We start from the raw sequence: 19,876 nt of genomic DNA, 5'->3' as shown, positions 1-19,876 counted from the left end.
ATACAATTTTGATAATAGCATATAGAGTTCGAAATAGTTTACGCATAACCAGCACGTACACAGAGGAAAACGAAGCATGTTAGTTATCGACATAAACCTATCGATACCAATGACTGCGGGTTGACTGCCCTAGGCAGTTCGCAATACATGATCACCACTGTAATCCATGCAAGTAATTGTCCTTAACAACCCCCGTGTGAACGGGTGCTGAGTCCAAACTATAGTACTATCGTCGTTAAGGCAGGTAGACATCATTCCATGTGTAAACATAACAAACAAGCATTCATTAAGTCACGTATAACATGCGGTAACAGTTAGCGTTTAAAGCATTGCGTAGTGTGTTCGATTGTGTTTTGTATAAGTAATGTATTGATGTGCACAAAATGCAACATATAAATTACATCAATTGTGGCATAAAACTAACCCTTTTTTAGTACTAATGTTGGAAAAAGTGTGCTTTTGTCTTCCTTTTGTATTTTCAGGATTAAATGAGCTCAAATGAATAAAAGAAGCAAAAATACAGCTAAATCTAACATAAATACAAGAAAAGGAACAAACGTGGCATGCCCGACCTCCCGACAGCATCTTCCCAAAAGCAAAACAAGAAGAGAGAAGGCTGAACACGCCGCGTGCTCAGTGAGCATGGGGGCGTGCCCAAGTGTCAGCAGAAAAGACAAAGTGATAGAAGCTTCTACTGCCCACCACGGGGCCGTGCTCAGTGGACACGGGGGCGTGGTTAACTGTTGCAGATGCATTTAATGAAATTGCGAATTGCAATTATGAAGAGAGAGACTCGGATGGACACGGGGCCGTGCCCAGGCTTCTGTTCAGCCTATAAATAGGAGTGCTTAGAGCTCTTGCAACTCATCCCTTGGCACACCACCTCTCTCACACTTCACCCACCACGCACCACGCACCACCACCATCATCCACCACCATCATCCATTGTCCATCATAGAGTGTGTCATCTCGGGATCCAAGATTGATCGTAAGAGTTCTTGACAATCAAAGGTCATGTTTGCCTAAGTCTCTTACATCACTTGGTGAAGATAAGTGTTTAGTGTAATACTTTTTATTTTTAATCTTTTGCACTTTTTAATTGGTTTTGTATTAATTACTTTAATTACTAGTTTCTTATGTTGAAGGTGATTCTTCCTTATCGTTTGTCCGTGGTGTCTTGGCGTTATTTTACTGTCTATATAAAATAAAAGATTTTCACCATTCATATCTCCACGGTCTATATGGAGGTATGTTAGCTACCTGGTTGGGGGTTAAGGGAACGGTTTGGTAAGAGTCTTGCCATTGTTCAGTGTATAGATCCTGCAAAGGACCTGGGTCAAATTTAGTAGGACCTCCTTCAATACCCAACGGTATTGGATGGCGGGGGTCCAAACTCTTTGATCCCCTCATAAGTTAAACTACTATTAAAACTTTAACCCGGCTACTTAGGACTGTATCCCTGCTGACTCAGACTACTTAGCCGAGGGTAACGTCGCCTTCAAAAGAGGGGCCTACCACATTATGCATTAATAACTTAATTAATTATCTTTCAATAATCCGACCCTTTAGGATTGTATCCTTGCTGACTCAAACTACTGGGTTGAGGGTAACGTCACCTTCAAAATAGGGGCCTACTACAATAACTAAGATAATCTCTTAAACAAGTGCAAATGTGCGAAAATAATCAAAGGTTACACTACACATGAGTCGGATCCAAGTGATTCATCTTATCTATCTGTTTTTACTTTTATTTTCTTTTTCAGCATTTTAGTTAGTTTTATTTTAAAAATCTTTTTCTAACATTTTGATTTGATTAGACGTTGAGGATAAACCGGTACTAAAAGCTCTTGTGTCCTTGGACGACCTCGGTATCTTACCAACACTATACTACGTCCACGATGGGTGCACTTGCCCATATGTGTGTTTAGTGTTAGTGAATATCGTGTTTATAAATTTAAAACTTGGCTAAAAAGTGTAAAAAGGGATTAAAATATACACCTAAATTATATACACACTGACACGCATCACGTATCTAACACCCAAAAGTGCGTAAAGCAAAAAGGGATCGAGTATACTCATAGCAGTTGATGGATTGAAGGGAGCGCTTGAGAGTAAGGTTAGCCTGATTAGAACGATAGCATAACGATAAGTGGCGCGTAAAACGAAAACAAGTGTTGGTGGGTCGAATAGCAGTTCGATCGGATGATAGTCCGATCGGATAGCCGGTCGCTCGGATGGCAATCCGCTTGGACAGTGGTCCAGTCGGACAGTAGTCCGGTCGGATGGCTGTTCGAGTGGATTGTTTCTTCCTTTGAGAAGGGTGTGTTTGTGTATGATGGTTTTACTTTTGAAGTTTTTGTTGTAGCATTTTAAAACATTGAAGTATCTCTACCTTTCAGGTCGGTCGATCGGACGGTCATTCGATCGGACGACAATCCGATAGGTTGACACTTCGATGAGAACAAGTTCACAGCAGGTTGTCACTCGATCGGACATCAGTTCGGTCGGGTGGCATCCTTAGTGCATTGAACATGTTTGAAAAATCGATTAAGTGTTAAAGTCCAAGTATCTCATGATCCGAAGGCAATCCGGTCGGGTGGTAGTCCGATCAGATAGTAATTCGTTCAATACTCAAACTTCAGATAAAGTTGGTTAAGTGTGGGTCCCAAGGTGTAACCCGTTCGGATGGCCAGTCGCTCGGATGACTGTCCGTTCAGACAGTAGTCCGGTCGGATAGCTCTCCGTCCTGGTCGTTCCGTTCGTCTTTCACGTGGCCGCTTGATTGTTTGTCGTTTTGATAACGTGTTAGTCAACAGAATCCACATCTTGTCCCAAGTGGTCCGATCAAACAGGAATCACCCTAGTTCGACCAGTTAACCTGTTCAAGGCGGTTGTTCTTGGTTAACCCGAAATCAGCGGCCTCGTGAGTATAATCCAGATCTCGAACTAGCACAACACTAAGAATGAGTAGAAGGCTAGATCAAGGTCTGATTCTATCGGTTTTGAGGGCATTGAGTGTAAAAGAGTTGAAAGAAAATTAGAAAACCATCTTTCAATCATTTTCTTTGTGAATATGTTTAGATCTATGAAATATCTTTGTTAGTTACGTGGAAATCGTTTAGATCTAAGTTGTTCTTAGTGGATTGAGGCCAAAACATGAAGTTCTTCAAGAACACATGATGACGTCATCCTAGAACACCTTGAATCTTGGTGATTTCACAGTTAAAAGTTAAGATTCAAAAGATAGAAAGGTGTAGGAGTGCGTGTAGATCAAGAAAGTACAAGATTTAGGAAGAGATCTTACCGGAATCGAGAGAAATCGAAGAAAAGGTGAGGAGCACGAGCTGTTCGGTCAGAGAGTTTCCAAAAGTGGAAAGGATGAAAATGACATGGGGTATTTATAGGATTCCAAAAGTGGAAAGGGTTGGCCGGTCGGATGGTATCTCATCCGGGTGGCAGCCCGGTCGGTTGATAATCCGGTCGGCTGGCATCTGGTTTGCGTGTTCGGTGCAACAAGTTTTGATATCCCGATTTCGATTGCGAGCGTTGCGATGCGATAGAGTTTCCTAGTCAAATTAGTTTTAATCCCAACTACTTATATCTTGCACCGTCTTTTCGCCACAAATTATCATACTATCTCTACATACAAGCATCCTCATTTGATATTCGTTTAGCGTTTGTGATTCGATTGCGATTGAGTTCGATTGCGTTTCGATTGATTGCCACACATAATCATAAATAAACATGCACAAGTAACACATAAGGCACACACATACGTATATTAATCACCAAAATGCGTATTTCGAGTTGCGAGCGCGATGTTGATTAGATTAGATTGATTGGCCTTTAATTGACTTATCGCATTGTTACTTCCTTCACAGTCGTAAACCGATTAGTAGCGGTAAATATACCTCGATTACTGCGATTATAATTAATTACTCCACATAATACAACTAACGTGAATCATAAAATAGACTAACTGCGAGTCAAAGAAGTCAAAACAGGAATTGAGCAAGGAGAGACAGATTGCAATTAGCAATCTTTTCTTCCTTTGATTTCAATCTTGACTTTGACTTTCGAACACGGGGTGTTACAACCTCGTTGACCCGACCGCCGGAGCCACCCTCCTCCTCCCACAGTCCACCAGCCACCTAGTCAACAGCAGCCGCCACCTCTTCCACCCTCATCTCTTCAACCGCCACCCTTTCTCCTCCACCCCATCTCTCTCTAAACCCCTATTAACCACCAAATCTAGTTTCAAATTTCAAAAGATTTAAGAGGTCCGGTGAGGTTAGGGCCGCCTGAGATGATGGTGTGGGTTGAGGTGCGGTGATGGAGGTTATGGTGGGTGTTCAGGGGCGATGTCGGGTGGGTGGTGGTGGTCGGATAAGGGCGGTGCAAGGAAGTGGTAATCGGATGGGGGTGGTTCCGGTGGTCGTAGGAGATGGTTGGGGTGATGTTTGTAGGAGGTGGTTGCAGTTGTAGTGGTTGTCCAGGAGGTGGCTGTGGTGGCAGGGGAAAAAGGGAGGGGTGGTCTGCTGGTTATGCTAGAAAGAAGATAAGGTAGAGATAATAATATATATGTTTGAGTTAATTACTATTTTCGTCCCTATGGTTTGTCAAAAAACATATTTCAGTCCATTAGTTTAAAAATTGCGATTACAGTCCTTGTGGTTTCACTTTCGTAACTATTTCAGTCCACCTCCATTTAGGCCTGTAAATGAACCAAACGTTCATGAACTGTTCATAAACTTGTTCGGCGGGAAGTTCGTTTATGTTCGTTTATTTAACAAACGCACAAACACGAACTAAAAAACTTGTTCGTTTAATTAAATGAACGAACGAACACACCTTGTGTTCATTCATTTATGTTCGTGAACATTCTTTTTTGTTCGTTCATTTATGTTCGTGAACGTTCGTTTACCTACGTTCGTTTAAATTTTAATAAATATATAAATAGTTATATTTATATAAATTATAGGTTTTCTAACTAGTTATATAAATATAACTAATTAGTGTATCTATGAATCCTTATTTAGATGTGCTTTTGGATGAAATGTAATATATTAGACTTGTTTCTTCAATCATGTTAATTTATATCTATTCAAATATGTGTAGTTAATTTTTTTTATGTTCGTTTGTGTTCGTTTATGTTCGTGAACTGTTCGTTTAGGCTTTAAACGAACGAACATAAACGAACACGAACATGCCCGATTTCTTAATGAACGAACACGAACAAAAAAAATGTGTTCGATTATATGTTCGTGTTCGTGTTCGCTTAAAGTTAAATGAACGAACACAAACATGCCTATGTTCGTGTTCGTTCGGTTTGTTTATAGGCATACCTCCATTAACCCCATCCATTTATTCTGTGGAGTACACGTGAATTGACCATAATGCCCTTATTAATAAAAAAACAAAAAAGATATCTGAATGAGTTAATTACTGTTTTCGTCCCTGTGGTGTGTCAAAAATCACTATTTCAGTCCATTAGTTTAAACATTGCGATTTCAGTCAGTCCCTATGGTTTCACTTTCGTAACCATTTCAGTCCACCTCCGTAAACCCCATCCATTTATTCTGTAAGTACACGTGAATTGTATTCTAGGACCCACTTGTTAAAACACAACCCCACGCTACCCCACCCCACTCCATCCCTACTCTCATTTCCGGCAAAAGTTTCCGGTCATCTTCTCCGGCATCACAACCCCGCCCTCTTAATGTCCGGCGATCCATTACCCCACCCCAATTAATATCTTCCTAGCAGCATCAATTAACATAATAACTTTGAAAAATAATGCTTACCTGGACATTTTCTCATTCTAAATTTCAAAATTAAAATTTTGGAACCATATATGTAAAAATAATGTCAGACTTCTACTTCTACTGAAGCCATGGTGGGTCGAACCCTACAATCCAACTTAAGTCCATATGTCATACATTAATAGAATTATATAAATCCAATAATAAAATCATATAAGTCCATATTTAATTAACACAACGGTAATTTAGGTATTTCATTAAAAACTTAACGGTAAAATAGACGGTGTTAGGAGACTGGACTGAAATGGTTACGAAAGTGAAACCACAGGGACTGAAATCACAATTTTTAAACTAGTGGACTGAAATAGTGATTTTTGACAAACCACAGGGACGAAAACAGTAATTAACTCATTTAGATATCTTTTTGATTTTTATTAATAAGGGCATTATGGTCAATTCAAGTGTACTTAACAGAATAAATGGATGGGGTTAACGGAGGTGGACTGAAATGGTTACGAAAGTGAAACCACAAGGACTGTAATCGCAATTTTTAAACTAATAGACTGAAATAGTGATTTTTGACAAACCACAGGGACAAAAACATAATTAACTCTATATGTTTTTATTTTTGGAAAACAAACAGTCTTCTCCTTACAGACTGCAGATATTTGTTCCACCTCTTTTGCTACATATATGGTCCGTAGACTGCATACATTTTACCTCTGAAAAAAGAAACAAAACCTAAATAAAACTAATAAACTATTTAAACCGAATTGAAAATCATAAATTCACAACCGAATTTGAATTTTGAGTCGAACTCGTATACCTTTTTTAGCGACAAAGTAGCCAACTCGAATCTAAAAATGTAGAAAGGACTAAACATGAAGAAAGCTATACTCAGGGGGTCCAAAGGAAACCATGTCCGAGAGGTGTCGTGTGCTGATTTTTGAGGTTTTCCAGCATTGACTCAAATCACGACTCCAAACAATCAACACACGGCTCCAGAGATGCTTAAATTCTACAAACAGATTCGAATCGTCCACTGGATCTGATAATCTGTACACAAGTTATCGAATTTCAAGTTATCTTTATCATGATACGCTAGCGAATTGAAGGTGTTTTCAATCGAATGCAATGAATCGCATGTTTTCTAGGGCTTTAATTTGCAAATTGCTGTTCATTGTTCTGTTGTTTGGATCGAGTGATAGCAATTTGTTTGATCAAGCACCTGCTAGACGGTCTTTGTTGTCGTTCCCGGAGTAAGTTATTGTTTTGTTGTTGATGATGCATGCATATCTTTTAGTTTGTTGCTGTGAAACTTAAACCCTAGCCATATGTGTTTGTGAAAGGGAAGTTATGTTCTTGAATTGAACTTAAGTTGCTTTGTTAAACACAATGCATAGGCGAATTTCAGTTCCAGCAATCATTAACTGCTAATCAGTGGATGGGTTTATTTATTTGGGTAAAATGGGTTTTAAAAATGGGTTAGGTTAGGTTTAATTGGGTCCATCACCTAACATTGCCAACTGACTCAACAACCAGCAACACCACCACCCCTGGTTGGTGGCGGATCTAGAAAATCCATATAGGCTCTCTGTCGTTTTGGCCAATACCATCGCCACTAGCCACCATAAAAATAAATATAGCGGGTGACCTACTCACCTCTCTCTCTCTCTCTATACATATATCCTTTTTGTAAAACGACTCATTTTAATCCAAATTATTATTAGTCCGAACAATTTTGACACGAACCAAAGTGATACTTTTATAAATTTGAGGCATTAAGCCCCGAACCCGCTTGGACCCGACACCCAACCCAACCCGCTTGCGTTGCCAGGCATAGGGAAAATGTGTATTTTACTACTTTGATTAAATGGTAAACACTCATGTTAGATGAGTAATGGGATCACCAAAATCAATGATTTTTCTCTTTATTAATAGAGAAAATGTAATTGTGTAAAGACGGTAATTTAAAGGCAAGGCAAGGACATGGGCGATTGGGAACTAATAAAAATCATGGGATCGAACTCGAGCAGATTTTGTTTTTGTTCTTGTACCGAAGTTGAAGTTGTTAAAAAACTAAAATGCAAAAGTATCATTTAAGTATGCAGCTAGAATGTACATTTTCACACTATTTTAGTAATATCATTAGAACTAATTCTCTCTCACACACTCATACCTCTCTTGAACAGTACTCATGACACAGCACTTGTTGCTACCTTGGATGGTACAATCAATTTGGTGTATCGTGATTCCGGGAGAATAATTTGGTCATTTGCATCAGGGCCCCCAATTTACTCTTCATACCAAGCTCCTATAAACCATGATGATGATAAGGAAAATGCATCTTCATCTTCATCTTCATCTGGAGGCAGTTATTATATAGACTGCGGGGACGATTGGAAGTTGTTTGCACATACAGATCTTGGCAAACAGGTAAGTTTATGTGACTTTAATGTTCTTTTAGTTTCACACTTCTAACCCAAGAGGTCTTGGTGAAAATGGGTCGGGTTGAACCAAGTATCCGACCCGCAGACACTTTTTTTATTTATAATCTTGAGTTTTATAACACGTTAAAATAATATATAAAACCATATAATTACAATGATAGAATACATTTGTAAAAGAGTCAATTGCATTATACGTCCTTTAACTATGAGCCAAATTGCAGGTGCTGTCATTTAACTAACGAAATTACGCTGGATGTCCTTTGTGTTAGTGTTTCTCATCAAGCGGTATCCTTTTACCATAACCTAGTTAACTTTTTCTGTTAACTCTTAACACGTGCCACTCGCATGAGGGCATAATGGTCATTTTCTCTTATTTTGTTGTTAATATAACAAGTTTTGTCCTTTATCTTTATACCACTTTTCAGGCGGTGTCCTTTTTAACGAATGTTGACAGCCGGTGTCCTTTACTAGGTATTTTGTTGCAAGTTTAGTCCTTTACACCCAATCCAGTTAAAAAACCCTGTTAATTGTTGGGTGTAAAGGACTAAACTTGCAACAAAATACCTAGGTAAAGGACTAAACTTGCAACAAAATACCTAGTAAAGGACACCGCCTGTCAACAATTAACAAGGTTTTTTAACTGGGTTGGGTGTAAAGGACTAAACTTGCAACAAAATACCTAGTAAAGGACACCGCCTGTCAACATTCGTTAAAAAGGACACCGCCTGAAAAGTGGTATAAAGATAAAGGACAAAACTTGTAATTTTTCCTTATTTTTATGTAATTTTGTTTTAGTTATTGAGTTAAAAATGACCATTATGCCCTCATGTGAGTGACACGTGTTAAGAGCTAACAGAAAAAGTTAACAGGATTAGGGCAAAAGGACGCCGCTTGTTGAGAAACAAGAACATAAAGGACATCCAGTGTAATTTCTTTAGTTAAAGGACATCGCCTGCAATTTGGCTCAAAGTTTAAGGACGTAAAATGCAATTTACTCTCTATAAAAAGAAAATAATTTAGGAGGTTTTATGCATTTTGAATACACTTTTGGTAAGTTTTAAACCATTTCCGTTTCCACTTATATTTTAAAATTACCCATTTGACCGGTTAGATAAATTAGAACCCGAATCAAACCGTTCACCCATAAACATTTCCATCTAGTCCGTTTTCTTTACTCAACTAACTAGTTGTATCTCTCAGGCTATGGATATGAGTATGGAGGAGTTCATCAGAATCATGCCACATGTATCAGAGGACGGAGGAGTTATTCTCGGATCGAAAAAGACAACCGCATTTGTCGTTGATGCTAATAGCGGAAGGATAATAAGAGTTCATCATAGCTCACCCGATACTGCACACACACCAGTAATCAATGCCACATCAGATTCCATCATCCGAAAAACCATCAAGAAACATGAAAAGCCCGATAAGCAGCTCTCGTTCACAAGAACAGATTATGTACTGACAACGTTTGCTCCGAATTCTGACAAAGTTTTGTGGAATGTGACGGTAGCAGACATCGATGTCGCTTTGCTTTGTCAAGAAAATGCTAATTCAATAGCGGGCCCGTCTATGTCCCCACGTATAGATATCGGTTCCAAATCGCATGACAAATTTAATATGCCGTTATCATGCCAATCAAAAGCCGTTGTTCATCGGTTACGCATCCCTCGTGATATGGATGCTTTTCAAATAAGCGGCAAGCAGTCAGAACCTAAAGCTCCGATATTAATACTCCCCCCAAACGAGCCTTTACTACCGAATTCCGAAAAATCTCGAAAATATTCTCGTGATAATGACTTTGAGACCCAAACCGTGTTTTCATTGCCTAGCGTGGAACCGGGACTTGAAATTCCGGGCCCGCAAGATGTAAAAAAGCATGTAGTCTCTGAAAGGCGAATAGCATTTGTCATAATTTCGGCTCTTATTATTGTGATTGGATTTCTTATGTATCGCCACCATATTTTGACGTCTGTGACGCTGAACAAAAACGCAAAGTCTTCATCGTCTAGAAAGAAAAGACATCGGAAATCCGGGAAGAGTTACGGGAACGAGGACGGAAATGGAAATGCAGAGGGTGACGTTGAAAAAAGTTTATTAAAGTTTAATGATTTAGTCGAATGTGATATGGAAGGGCGCACGATCGGTAAATTATTTGTATCGAGTAACGAAATTGCAAAGGGGAGTAATGGCACTGTTGTTCTTGAAGGAATGTACGAAGGTCGTAAGGTAGCTGTGAAACGTCTTGTGAGGGCCCACCATGATGTTGCGTTTAAAGAAATTCAAAACCTTATTGCTTCTGACCAACATACGAATATTGTTCGTTGGCATGGTGTGGAATATGATCAGGACTTTGTTTATCTTTCATTGGAGCGTTGTGCTTGCAGCCTTTATGATTTGATTCAAATGTACACGGATTCGTCTCAGAACGTTGGACCTACTAAAACGCGAATGATGGATGATGTCATGCATGGCGTTCGTTTATGGAGATCAAACGGATATCCTTCCCCTATCTTGTTAAAGTTGATGAGGTAGAATTTGTATTTTTTTTTTTTTGTATTTTTTTTATTTTACATTTTGACCTATGTTTTGCCTTCAAATGTATCATAGGGATATAGTAGCTGGCCTTGTACATTTGCATGAATTAGGGATTATTCATCGGGATTTGAAGCCTCATAATGTGTTGATAGTTAAAGAAAAAGTCCTATGTGGCAAACTTTCTGATATGGGCATAAGTAGACGTCTTGTTGGAGACATGTCATCATTAGGACATCATGCTACAGGTATGTATTGTCAGCTAATTTTATTAACTATTTTAAAGGTTGTAAACAAGCAGAGCGTGTTGCCTTTTGCTCAAAGCCGGAAATGAGCCAAGCTTACGGGCCTAAATTGGAGTTCAATGATAAACAAGCCTAAGCCCAAGCTACGACTAGGCTTGCGGGCCTTTACTTCTTTAAATATAATAAATATATAATTACATAATAAATGTTGAGTAAAGTACACGGATGGCCTCATCCCCCTAAGGTTTACTAAAATTTTGGATTTAGTCCCTAGCTTTTCGAAAGTACATAGATGGTCCTTATGGTTTGCACTTTGTAACACATTTAGTCCCCAACTTTTTCCAAAAGTACATGGATGGTCCTTGTGGTTTGCACTTTGTAACACATTTAGTCCCAAATGCGTTACAAAGTGCAAACCACAGGGACCATCCGTGTACTTTTGGAAAGCTAGGGACCAAATCTAAAATTTTGGTAAACCATAGGGACCATCCGTTTACTTTACTCTAAATGTTCTTATATGTATAATTATGATTAAAAAATAACTAAATTACATTTATAATGGTATATGTATAAATTTATAATTATAAATATATATAAAACTAATCATATATGTACATAAATAAAACTAATAAATAAAAAATGAGCCACACTCGAGCTCAGCTCGTTTAGGCCCCTAATTATTATGAGTTTAATTTGTTTCTGATTTTTTGCATCAGGTTCCGGAAGTTCGGGATGGCAAGCACCTGAACAACTTCTTCTCGGACGTCAAACTCGAGCCGTAGATTTGTTTAGTTTAGGATGTGTCCTGTTCTTCTGCATTACATGTGGCAGACACCCATTTGGCGACCATCTTGAACGCGATGTCAACGTGGCCAAAAATCGAGTCAATCTTTTCTTGGTGGAACACATTCCGGAAGCAGTGAACCTCTTCTCTCAGTTGTTAAACCCTAATGCTGAACTCAGGTACAACTTAAATTTTAGGTGGTAAATCACATAATCATAAATTATTATTTGATTATAATTTAATTATTTTAATAACGTGTGTCAGGCCAAAGGCATCGGAGGTGTTACACCATCCTCTGTTTTGGAATTCTGAGATACGCGTATCTTTTTTGCGCGATACGAGTGATAGGGTGGAGTTGGAAGACCGGGAAGTCAATTCCATTATTCTTGGAGCATTAGAAAGCAAAGGTTCTATAGCTTTGGGTGGAAAATGGGATGAAAAAATGGAACCTGCATTTATTGCTAATATCGGGCGTTACAGACGTTATAAGTACAACAGTGTTCGTGACTTGCTGCGTGTTATTCGAAATAAACTCAGTCATTACAGGGAACTACCTTATGAAATTCAGGTTTGCTTTAGTTTGGCTTGTTTTCACAACATACAATTTATGTTTAACATTTAAAAAATTATGTTTATTGCTCCATACGCAATGTGATTCACAGGAATTGTTGGGATCTATACCAGAAGGCTTTGATGTGTATTTTGCCAGTAGGTTTCCTAGACTGTTGATGGAGGTATACATTGTTATGTATCATTATTGCAAGGAAGAAGAATGGTTTCATAAGTATTTAGGATAACTACTTAACTAATGGGTTATCATAATGTATCCATGTAATATATATTATTTGTAATATAATAAACATCAATATTATTGTTTATAGATCTTTGTGGTATTTGAAGTATATAGTTTATGTTCTTTAGTGAAGAAACACCAAGTCTAAACCGTCGGGTTTATCATTGTGTGAATGGTCTCATTATGATAGGTTAATCCTTTATCTTTCCTCGATTGATGGTTGTAGTATGATCTGCAAAACAATACATCGTGAGACTCGTTACAAGGAGGACATGTTTTTTTTTTTTTTTTTTTTTTTTTTGAGTTAAATGCCATTTTAGTCCCTGTGGTTTGGGCCATTTTGCCAGTTTAGTCCAAAGGTTTTATTTTTAACCTGTGGGTTCAAAAAGGTTTCACCGTTACCATTTTAGTCCACTGGGCTAACTCCACCCATTTTTTCTGTTAACGAGAATATCAATTCGGTCATTTTATATGGCTGAATTGCCCTTTTAGTTAACAGAATTACATACAAAATTACCGAATTGGCCTTCTCGTTAACAGAAAAAATAGATGAAGTTAACCCAGTGGACTAAAATGGCAACTGTGAAACCTTTTTGGACCCATAGGTTAAAAATGAAACCTTTGGACTAAACTGGCAAAATGACCCAAACCACAAGGACTAAAATGGCATTTAACTCTTTTTTTTTTGGGGGGGGGGTGTTCTCCTTGTAACAACCCTCCGGGCTCCAGCGTGAGAGTAAATATCGTTTAAGAACAATAAATAAACGAGTGTGTGTTAAGGGTGAGAGAGCCGTTAGTAACCCATGAAAAAATGCCGCAAACAGATTGTTGGTTTGGGTGCTTTGTTGTATTTGCAAAAAGTTGTAGAAATGGAGGTTGAAGGTGCCAAGAAGTTGCAGGAGACCATTGGTCATGGAAAGCTATGGGTTGTTTTTGCAAGGCGTCAACTAACACTAATCCTCCTCAAAATATGTATTAAAGAAGTCAATTTAATCTTATTAGTTCATAATATCTTGCTGGTAAACTTTAGTTAAGAAGTCAATTCAATCTTGTTAGTTTAGAGGCTAGTGAGATATCAATATGCCTTTACAAAATTTCTACACAGTGTTTGGTGACCTACCTTGGGTTAAAGTTGAAATATTTTCCACCAAAACCTCAATAATTCAATAAATATAGTAATCAAATCGACTATACTTTTGATTTCTTTATTTTCTGTACTTAGTAAACTTCTGTTTCTTTAATATTTCTGTTTGTGGGTATTGTCACACTTGTTTTAATTGTTGTGTATAAGTTTCAACTTCCTGAATTATTAGTGATTATTTGGTTACATTTTTATGCTCAACTTGCATAAAGAATAACTGTTACCAAGAGGCCTGTGACTTTGATTCGCTCTTCCACCCTGCACTATCAATCGTAAAGGAGTGTTATTTTTTGTCATAACAAACGCCTCGCTGCAACGCGCGGACATTCCCACATCAAAAATTACAAATTCGAACATATAAAATAATATTACATATAACTCGAATTGGAATACTCGCATCAAAAATTACAAATTCGATACGAAATTCTTGCTCTGAATTTGGATCGCCTTCTAATTCGATTTGAAATTTCAAATTTCGAATTTGAATCCGAATTCAGCTCGGTTCGAATTTCAAGTTTCAAATCTGATTAATACTTAAAACCCATACTATAATTTAACAACATGCTTATATCTTTAGTTACCATACCGGGCTTATTGTTTACAAAAATTATCACTCAGGTAGATGACTACGTTTGTTCACAAGCAAGCGTACCTTTTCTCGTGCTTGCCTCGTTTACAAACTGAACCAAGCCGGTCGACTCGTTTTCAATCGTGCCAAAATCAAACGAGCGTATTTCCAAGCGTTTCCGATCAAGTTTCAAATGAGTAGAGCAACCTGGACAACCCTATAGTTGAGTTGCTACTACAAACTATGTGTAATGCTTCACTCATTTACGATAAATAATAAAGAAAAAGGCCATTCCTTTTTTCGGCCCCGTGTCACCACACAGGCGGCATGGGGACGTAAACGCGCAGCAGTTGACTGGACATCTAGGGGTAAAGCACTGTTTCGGTGCGGGCCGCGAGAGCGGTACCAAATCGAGGCAAACTCTGAATACTAGATATGACCTCAAAATAACAGGGGTCAAGGTCGGCCAGTGAGACGATGGGGGATAAGCTTCATCGTCGAGAGGGAACCCTTCCCTTTTGGGCCGGTTGTGGGCGAGGAGGGATTCGAACCCCCGACACCGTGGTTCGTAGCCAAGTGCTCTAATCCTCTGAAAAACCACTATTGATCTCATTAATGGGCTTTACTTTTAGCTATTAGTGCATCTAGATTCTGAAAAAAGCCCATTGGGCTTAAATAAAAAAAAAGCCCGTTGCAGGTCATCTTCCCCCAAATCACAAAAAATCCAAAACAGAAAGCTCCAGGCGGCGATCGTCTTCTCCATCCTCCACTGTGCTAGGTATCATTAAATCTATCTTCCATTTGTATATAATCAACGGCTGAAAATAGCGTTTATTGTTCTTCTCGAAACCCTAGTTTTAGGGTTTATCGTCTTCGTCTACTCTTGTACCGAATCAAATTATATAATCAACGGCTAAAAATAGCGTTCTAGGGTTTATATTTCTGTTTGTCTGCTCAATTTTTATGTTTACATATTCCTATTATTTGATTTGTTATTCTTGTTGTTTGATTTGAACACCAGTGGCGTAACCGAATCAACGACTAAAAATGGCGTCACTGAAGGAGATTCTAACACGGCGTCCGGTGGCGGCGACAGTCCGGCTAACCATCCCAGCCGGGGGAGCAAGGCCGGGACCGCCAGTCGGTCCGGCAGTTGGTCAATACAAGGTTAACCTAATGGCATTTTGTAAGGACTTCAATGCCAGGACTCAGAAGTACAAACCGGATGCCCCGATTGCTGCCACGGTCACTGTGTTTAAAGATAACACGTTTGAGCTCAGCGTGAGGTCTCCGTCGGTTACTTGGTATTTAAAGAAGGCGGCTGGGATTGAGTCGGGGAGCGGGCGCGCCGGACATGTTGTGGCATCGACATTAACATTGAAACATGTTTATGAGATTGCTAAGGTCAAACAAGCGGATCCGTATTGTCAGTATATGTCGTTAGAGGCGATTTCCAAGTCGATTATTGGGACTGCTAAGTCGATGGGGATTAAGGTTGAGAAGGAGTTGGATTGATAAATGTTGATCAGTGATGTTATGTTTTGTGTTTTGGATGAAATGTTTGGATTCTGGTTTTATGAAGTTTGTCATAAAGTCTTCATATTTGAAGTTATAGTTTGATTTTATGGTTTATGAAATTTTTCAGTTAGGGTTTTTTATGGTTTTTTTTTTTTTTTTTTTTTTTTTTTTTTTTTTTTTTTTTTTTTTTTTTTTTTTTTAAAGCAATGAAAAATGGCCAGCCAAATGGGCTAGATTGGCTAAAACGATTCAGTTTGAAGATTCAGTTTTTTTTCTTTGATGCCTGCGAGTCTTGAAGATGCCTGCCACCTGACACGAGGGCTAGACGTTTTACCCACACGCCCACCATCCACCACACTGCTCTCGCTGACAGACAAGAGATCAGAACGTGGTCTAGCGCCTCATCTGCGTATCCACAGGTTGGGCAGAGATGACACTCCCCATTTTGCCAGCTCGAATTTGGTTGGAATCTTACGTTGTAAGGCCCGTCATACAACCAGGTTCACCTTTGGCACCATTTTGTGGGAGTTGAATAATAATAAAGCAACTTGTATTAAATAGAAGCCAATTTTACTCCTTTGCTTTATTCTAATACATAGCAATAAACCACTAGTGACCAAACTAAATTGTCACTACAACACATCTGGAAGTTGAACAAGAAGCATTTTCAGTTATTCAAACCATCTGTCTTTACAAACACATGTCAAACACAAACAACACCACAAATACTATTATTATTATTATTATTATTCTATTATTATTGAGTAAAGATCACCAAGAATTTCAACTACTACAACAAGTGTTTTGATCAATCAGCTCACTAATCTTCTCACAGCAGTGATTCTCTACAAGTTCAATTTGACCCTGCACACCTGACATAAAATAAAACATTCAGTTATTCATCTTGGGCACCCAATTATTTACAAAAAGAAAAAGAAAAAAAAAATATATATATATATATAGAGTGGGGATCCTACGGAAAGTGTGTTTTTCCTAAAAAGTGTAAAAAGTCATAAAACACAATAATTTCAGGCATAAAACACACCTAAAACTCACAAATAATAGAATGAATATTACTAAAACACCATATTCAAACTCTAATAGTCCATAAAAACTTCAAACACACCATCGTAGAACTATGAATATAAAACACACAATGCTAAACAACATAAAACACAATAATATTTGTCATTCCACAATCAGAGCCTTAACATCTAAAACACAACACAAAACCCACATACATGATGTTTTAGTAATCTTCATCATATTATTTGTGGGTTTTTTGTGTGTTTTATGGTTGACATTATGGTGTTTTATGACTTTTTACACTTTTTAGGAAATTTGGACTTTCTGGCCAACTCCTATCCTATATATATATATATATATATATATATATATATATATATATATATATATATATCCTCGCGGTTCACATTGGTTCTCGCGGTTCTCGCATGAACCTTACCCTATATATATATATATATCCTCCAATTCTAGAAAAGGACCCTGCTTTACATTTTATATTCTTGTCAAGAGTAAACTTGTCATTGTGATGGTGCAATCGGGAAGTCTGGATTCAAACCCCTGAGGCGTTTTACAGCACGCCTCGCGCATTAGACGTGCCATTTTAAAACCAAGATCTTTAGACAAGCCACAATGTGCTTTTCATCATATATTCTATTTCCGATATGCATTGTTTGGCAAGTTATACAAGCAGCTATTAAAGTAAGAAAATAAAAGATTACCTGAGCCACTCAGCTGTCCAAACTGCTCATGTATTAAAATCAAGATACGATCATCACAACTGCATAACTTTATTTTGTTTTACACAAACGGGTGCTTTAAACGCCTTGCATTTCCACAACGGTCCCCTCTCACTGCCAGAGGGCCCAACAGGTAACGGGCTTCTACAAGTAACATCTTCTTTAGGTGTTGCTTGATCTCTATGATGACAAATGCTTAATGGCAACTTCTTCTGTTTCATTCTTCCCCTCTTTCTACCCAACGTAGTCACATCATCATCACCGCTTTTCGCCTTTGACCCGTTTTCCAACTTTGACTTTGTCGTTGTCTCCACTTCCTTTACATAGCTAGGAGAAATCCCTACTCCATTATCTGAGGTTTTAAGCTTTTTGTGCTTACGATTCTTTACATCGGAACCCACACCGCACTTTGAAATTCTCGGAGAACTGTTTATAGCGTGATGCAACTTACGAGCTAATTCCTTATCATTCGCTTTACCATTTTCTGCCATCGGTTTCTTATTATCATACAACATTTGAACATCAACTTGCTTTTTCGTTTTACTTTTCCTCAACTGTTGTTCTGACGACAACTCTTGACCGTCTTCAACATTTTCTACTAACTCTAACGCTTTCTTGGCGGCGGCCATGGCTTTAGCTGCTATTACCGCCTTCTCCTGGGCAGCAGCTCTTGCTGCTATTGCAACTTTAACCGCAACTTCAGCTGCTGCTCTCGACGCTGCCACAATCTCTTCTTCTGAAGGATTGTCGTTACTCAAATGCGCTTTTAACAAGTAACTAATACGCGCGTCTAACTGAGTCAATGAGCTCTCAGTGGAGGGTGAATCGGGATTGTTATTTGAATTCGAGTCACCGTTCATGTCACTGTTCTGCCTTTTCAAACACGCGAGTAACCGCTTTCGTGGGGGTAAAAGCACATCCGAATCCAAATGATTAACACCACAAACATTGTCTTCCATTTGTTACATCAAAGTAATTTCATCAAACACTTGGTATGCAATCTTCTCTGCATAGATTTAATAATAATAATCAAAAACACAACAACAACTAAATCTCATTTCTGTTAATAATCTCGAAACCCTAACAACAAATTTCCACCAAATTATTCAATCCAATCATAACAATAATCAAATTTACATGATTCAGCTTCTATACAATACAACCAAACATAAATAAATAAAATCCCAAGAATTCCCAATCAAGTTTCAATTATTACAATTCAATACATCAAAGCAAGGAGCAATCGAAACAATTGGAACAAAAAAAGTAATAATCACGAGCTTGATTTAACAAAATTCTAGAAATCAAAAGGAGCTATTGGATGAATGAATTAATGTTGTTTGTTTAATTTACGCAATTTGATTGAGCAAATAGAGATTGATTGAACAAGAATTGAAGGAATTGAAGAGGAAATACGAACCTGATCTTGGCAAAAAGGTTGTTAGAATTAGGGTTTTGAGATGGGAAAATGGTCTGCAAGCAGTTTTTTGTTTGAGAGAGAGAGAATGAAGATGATATATATTTATGTGTGTGAGAACACCATAACAAAATAATCATCCATTTTTTTCAATTCTAAAATCTAAAAATTAAATGAAAACGTTACAAATGTAAGATTTATTCTTTCTCACGTTAGAATTCAAAATAAAACTAGTAATAAGGCCACGCGCGTTGCGGCGTGGGTACATCGCAAACATCAAATAGATTAGCGCAAGCGTTATGTAATGTGTAAACGATATAAAAACGTGTGTTTTGACGTATCCGATATAAATCAATATAACTTATATAAGCATTTAAATCAAATAACAAAATCCAAACCGGGTTGGTTCATTTAGTGGGTTTCCACCTAATTACTACATAACCCTTACATTTTCATTAAGACTTAGTGGCATCAATACGCATAGTGACTCGTATGACAAATCATAAACAACTAAAAACGTACATAAAGATAAGCACGAAAACGTATTATATATGACCATGTTTATTAAAATGAATTTATATTGACATATACATATAAAAATGAGCATGTGAGAAAATAAAGTGTTTACATCAAAACGTATAACAACTTAAAGCATACATAAAAATAGGCATGAAAACGTATTATATTAGACCCGGCTCATTTATAGGAAAACTTTAGGTTGAAAGGTAAATGTGTACTGTTTACGTCCGATGCCGATACATGAATATGTACCGAAATGTCCATAAAAATAAGCACGTGAGGAAATATTTTTTTTTTATGTTAAAGAATGAAAATAAGGTGCTCGCGCGTTGTGGCGTGACATTTAAGGGCACATTATTGTTCGTTACGCACGTTCGCACG

General features: G+C 37.9%; 3 protein-coding genes across 3 annotated transcripts; 2 read left to right on the top strand and 1 right to left on the bottom strand.

Annotated features, from left to right (window-relative positions):
* Nucleotides 1–6,626: 6,626 nt before the first annotated feature.
* On the top strand, nt 6,627–12,701 carry LOC110915551 (serine/threonine-protein kinase/endoribonuclease IRE1a). The gene is made up of 7 exons (XM_022160267.2): nt 6,627–7,021; nt 7,955–8,198; nt 9,413–10,743; nt 10,823–10,995; nt 11,709–11,955; nt 12,041–12,344; nt 12,439–12,701. Exons 1-7 carry the CDS (start codon nt 6,897–6,899, stop codon nt 12,571–12,573), a joined length of 2,559 nt encoding a protein of 852 aa, XP_022015959.1. The 5' UTR covers nt 6,627–6,896; the 3' UTR covers nt 12,574–12,701.
* A 2,202-nt stretch (nt 12,702–14,903) lies between these two features.
* LOC110915550 (50S ribosomal protein L11) lies at nt 14,904–15,926 on the top strand. Its single transcript, XM_022160266.2, has 2 exons — nt 14,904–15,056; nt 15,300–15,926. Exon 2 carries the CDS (start codon nt 15,326–15,328, stop codon nt 15,791–15,793), a length of 468 nt encoding a protein of 155 aa, XP_022015958.1. The 5' UTR covers nt 14,904–15,056; nt 15,300–15,325; the 3' UTR covers nt 15,794–15,926.
* A 516-nt stretch (nt 15,927–16,442) lies between these two features.
* Nucleotides 16,443–19,091, bottom strand: LOC110915547. The gene is made up of 3 exons (XM_022160265.2): nt 18,980–19,091; nt 17,542–18,565; nt 16,443–16,668 (listed from the first exon to the last, which is right to left on the bottom strand). The coding sequence occupies exon 2, from the start codon at nt 18,516–18,518 to the stop codon at nt 17,595–17,597; it is 924 nt and encodes a 307-aa protein (XP_022015957.1). The 5' UTR covers nt 18,519–18,565; nt 18,980–19,091; the 3' UTR covers nt 16,443–16,668; nt 17,542–17,594.
* Between the last annotated feature and the right edge of the window lie 785 nt (nt 19,092–19,876).

Source organism: Helianthus annuus, chromosome 16, assembly GCF_002127325.2.
Source record: "Helianthus annuus cultivar XRQ/B chromosome 16, HanXRQr2.0-SUNRISE, whole genome shotgun sequence".
Lineage (NCBI taxonomy): Eukaryota > Viridiplantae > Streptophyta > Magnoliopsida > Asterales > Asteraceae > Helianthus > Helianthus annuus.
The sequence above is the reverse complement of the archived record's forward strand: the minus strand, read 5'-3'. Positions and strand labels throughout refer to the sequence as shown.

Coding starts and splice junctions, on each gene's coding strand:
- LOC110915551 (XM_022160267.2), top strand. CDS start 6,897: ATGAATCGCATGTTTTCTAGGGCTTTAATTTGCAAATTGCTGTTCATT. Junction 8,199..9,412: donor ATACAGATCTTGGCAAACAG/GTAAGTTTATGT, acceptor TGTATCTCTCAG/GCTATGGATATGAGTATGGA. Junction 12,345..12,438: donor AACTACCTTATGAAATTCAG/GTTTGCTTTAGT, acceptor TGTGATTCACAG/GAATTGTTGGGATCTATACC.
- LOC110915547 (XM_022160265.2), bottom strand. CDS start 18,518: ATGGAAGACAATGTTTGTGGTGTTAATCATTTGGATTCGGATGTGCTT.
- LOC110915550 (XM_022160266.2), top strand. CDS start 15,326: ATGGCGTCACTGAAGGAGATTCTAACACGGCGTCCGGTGGCGGCGACA.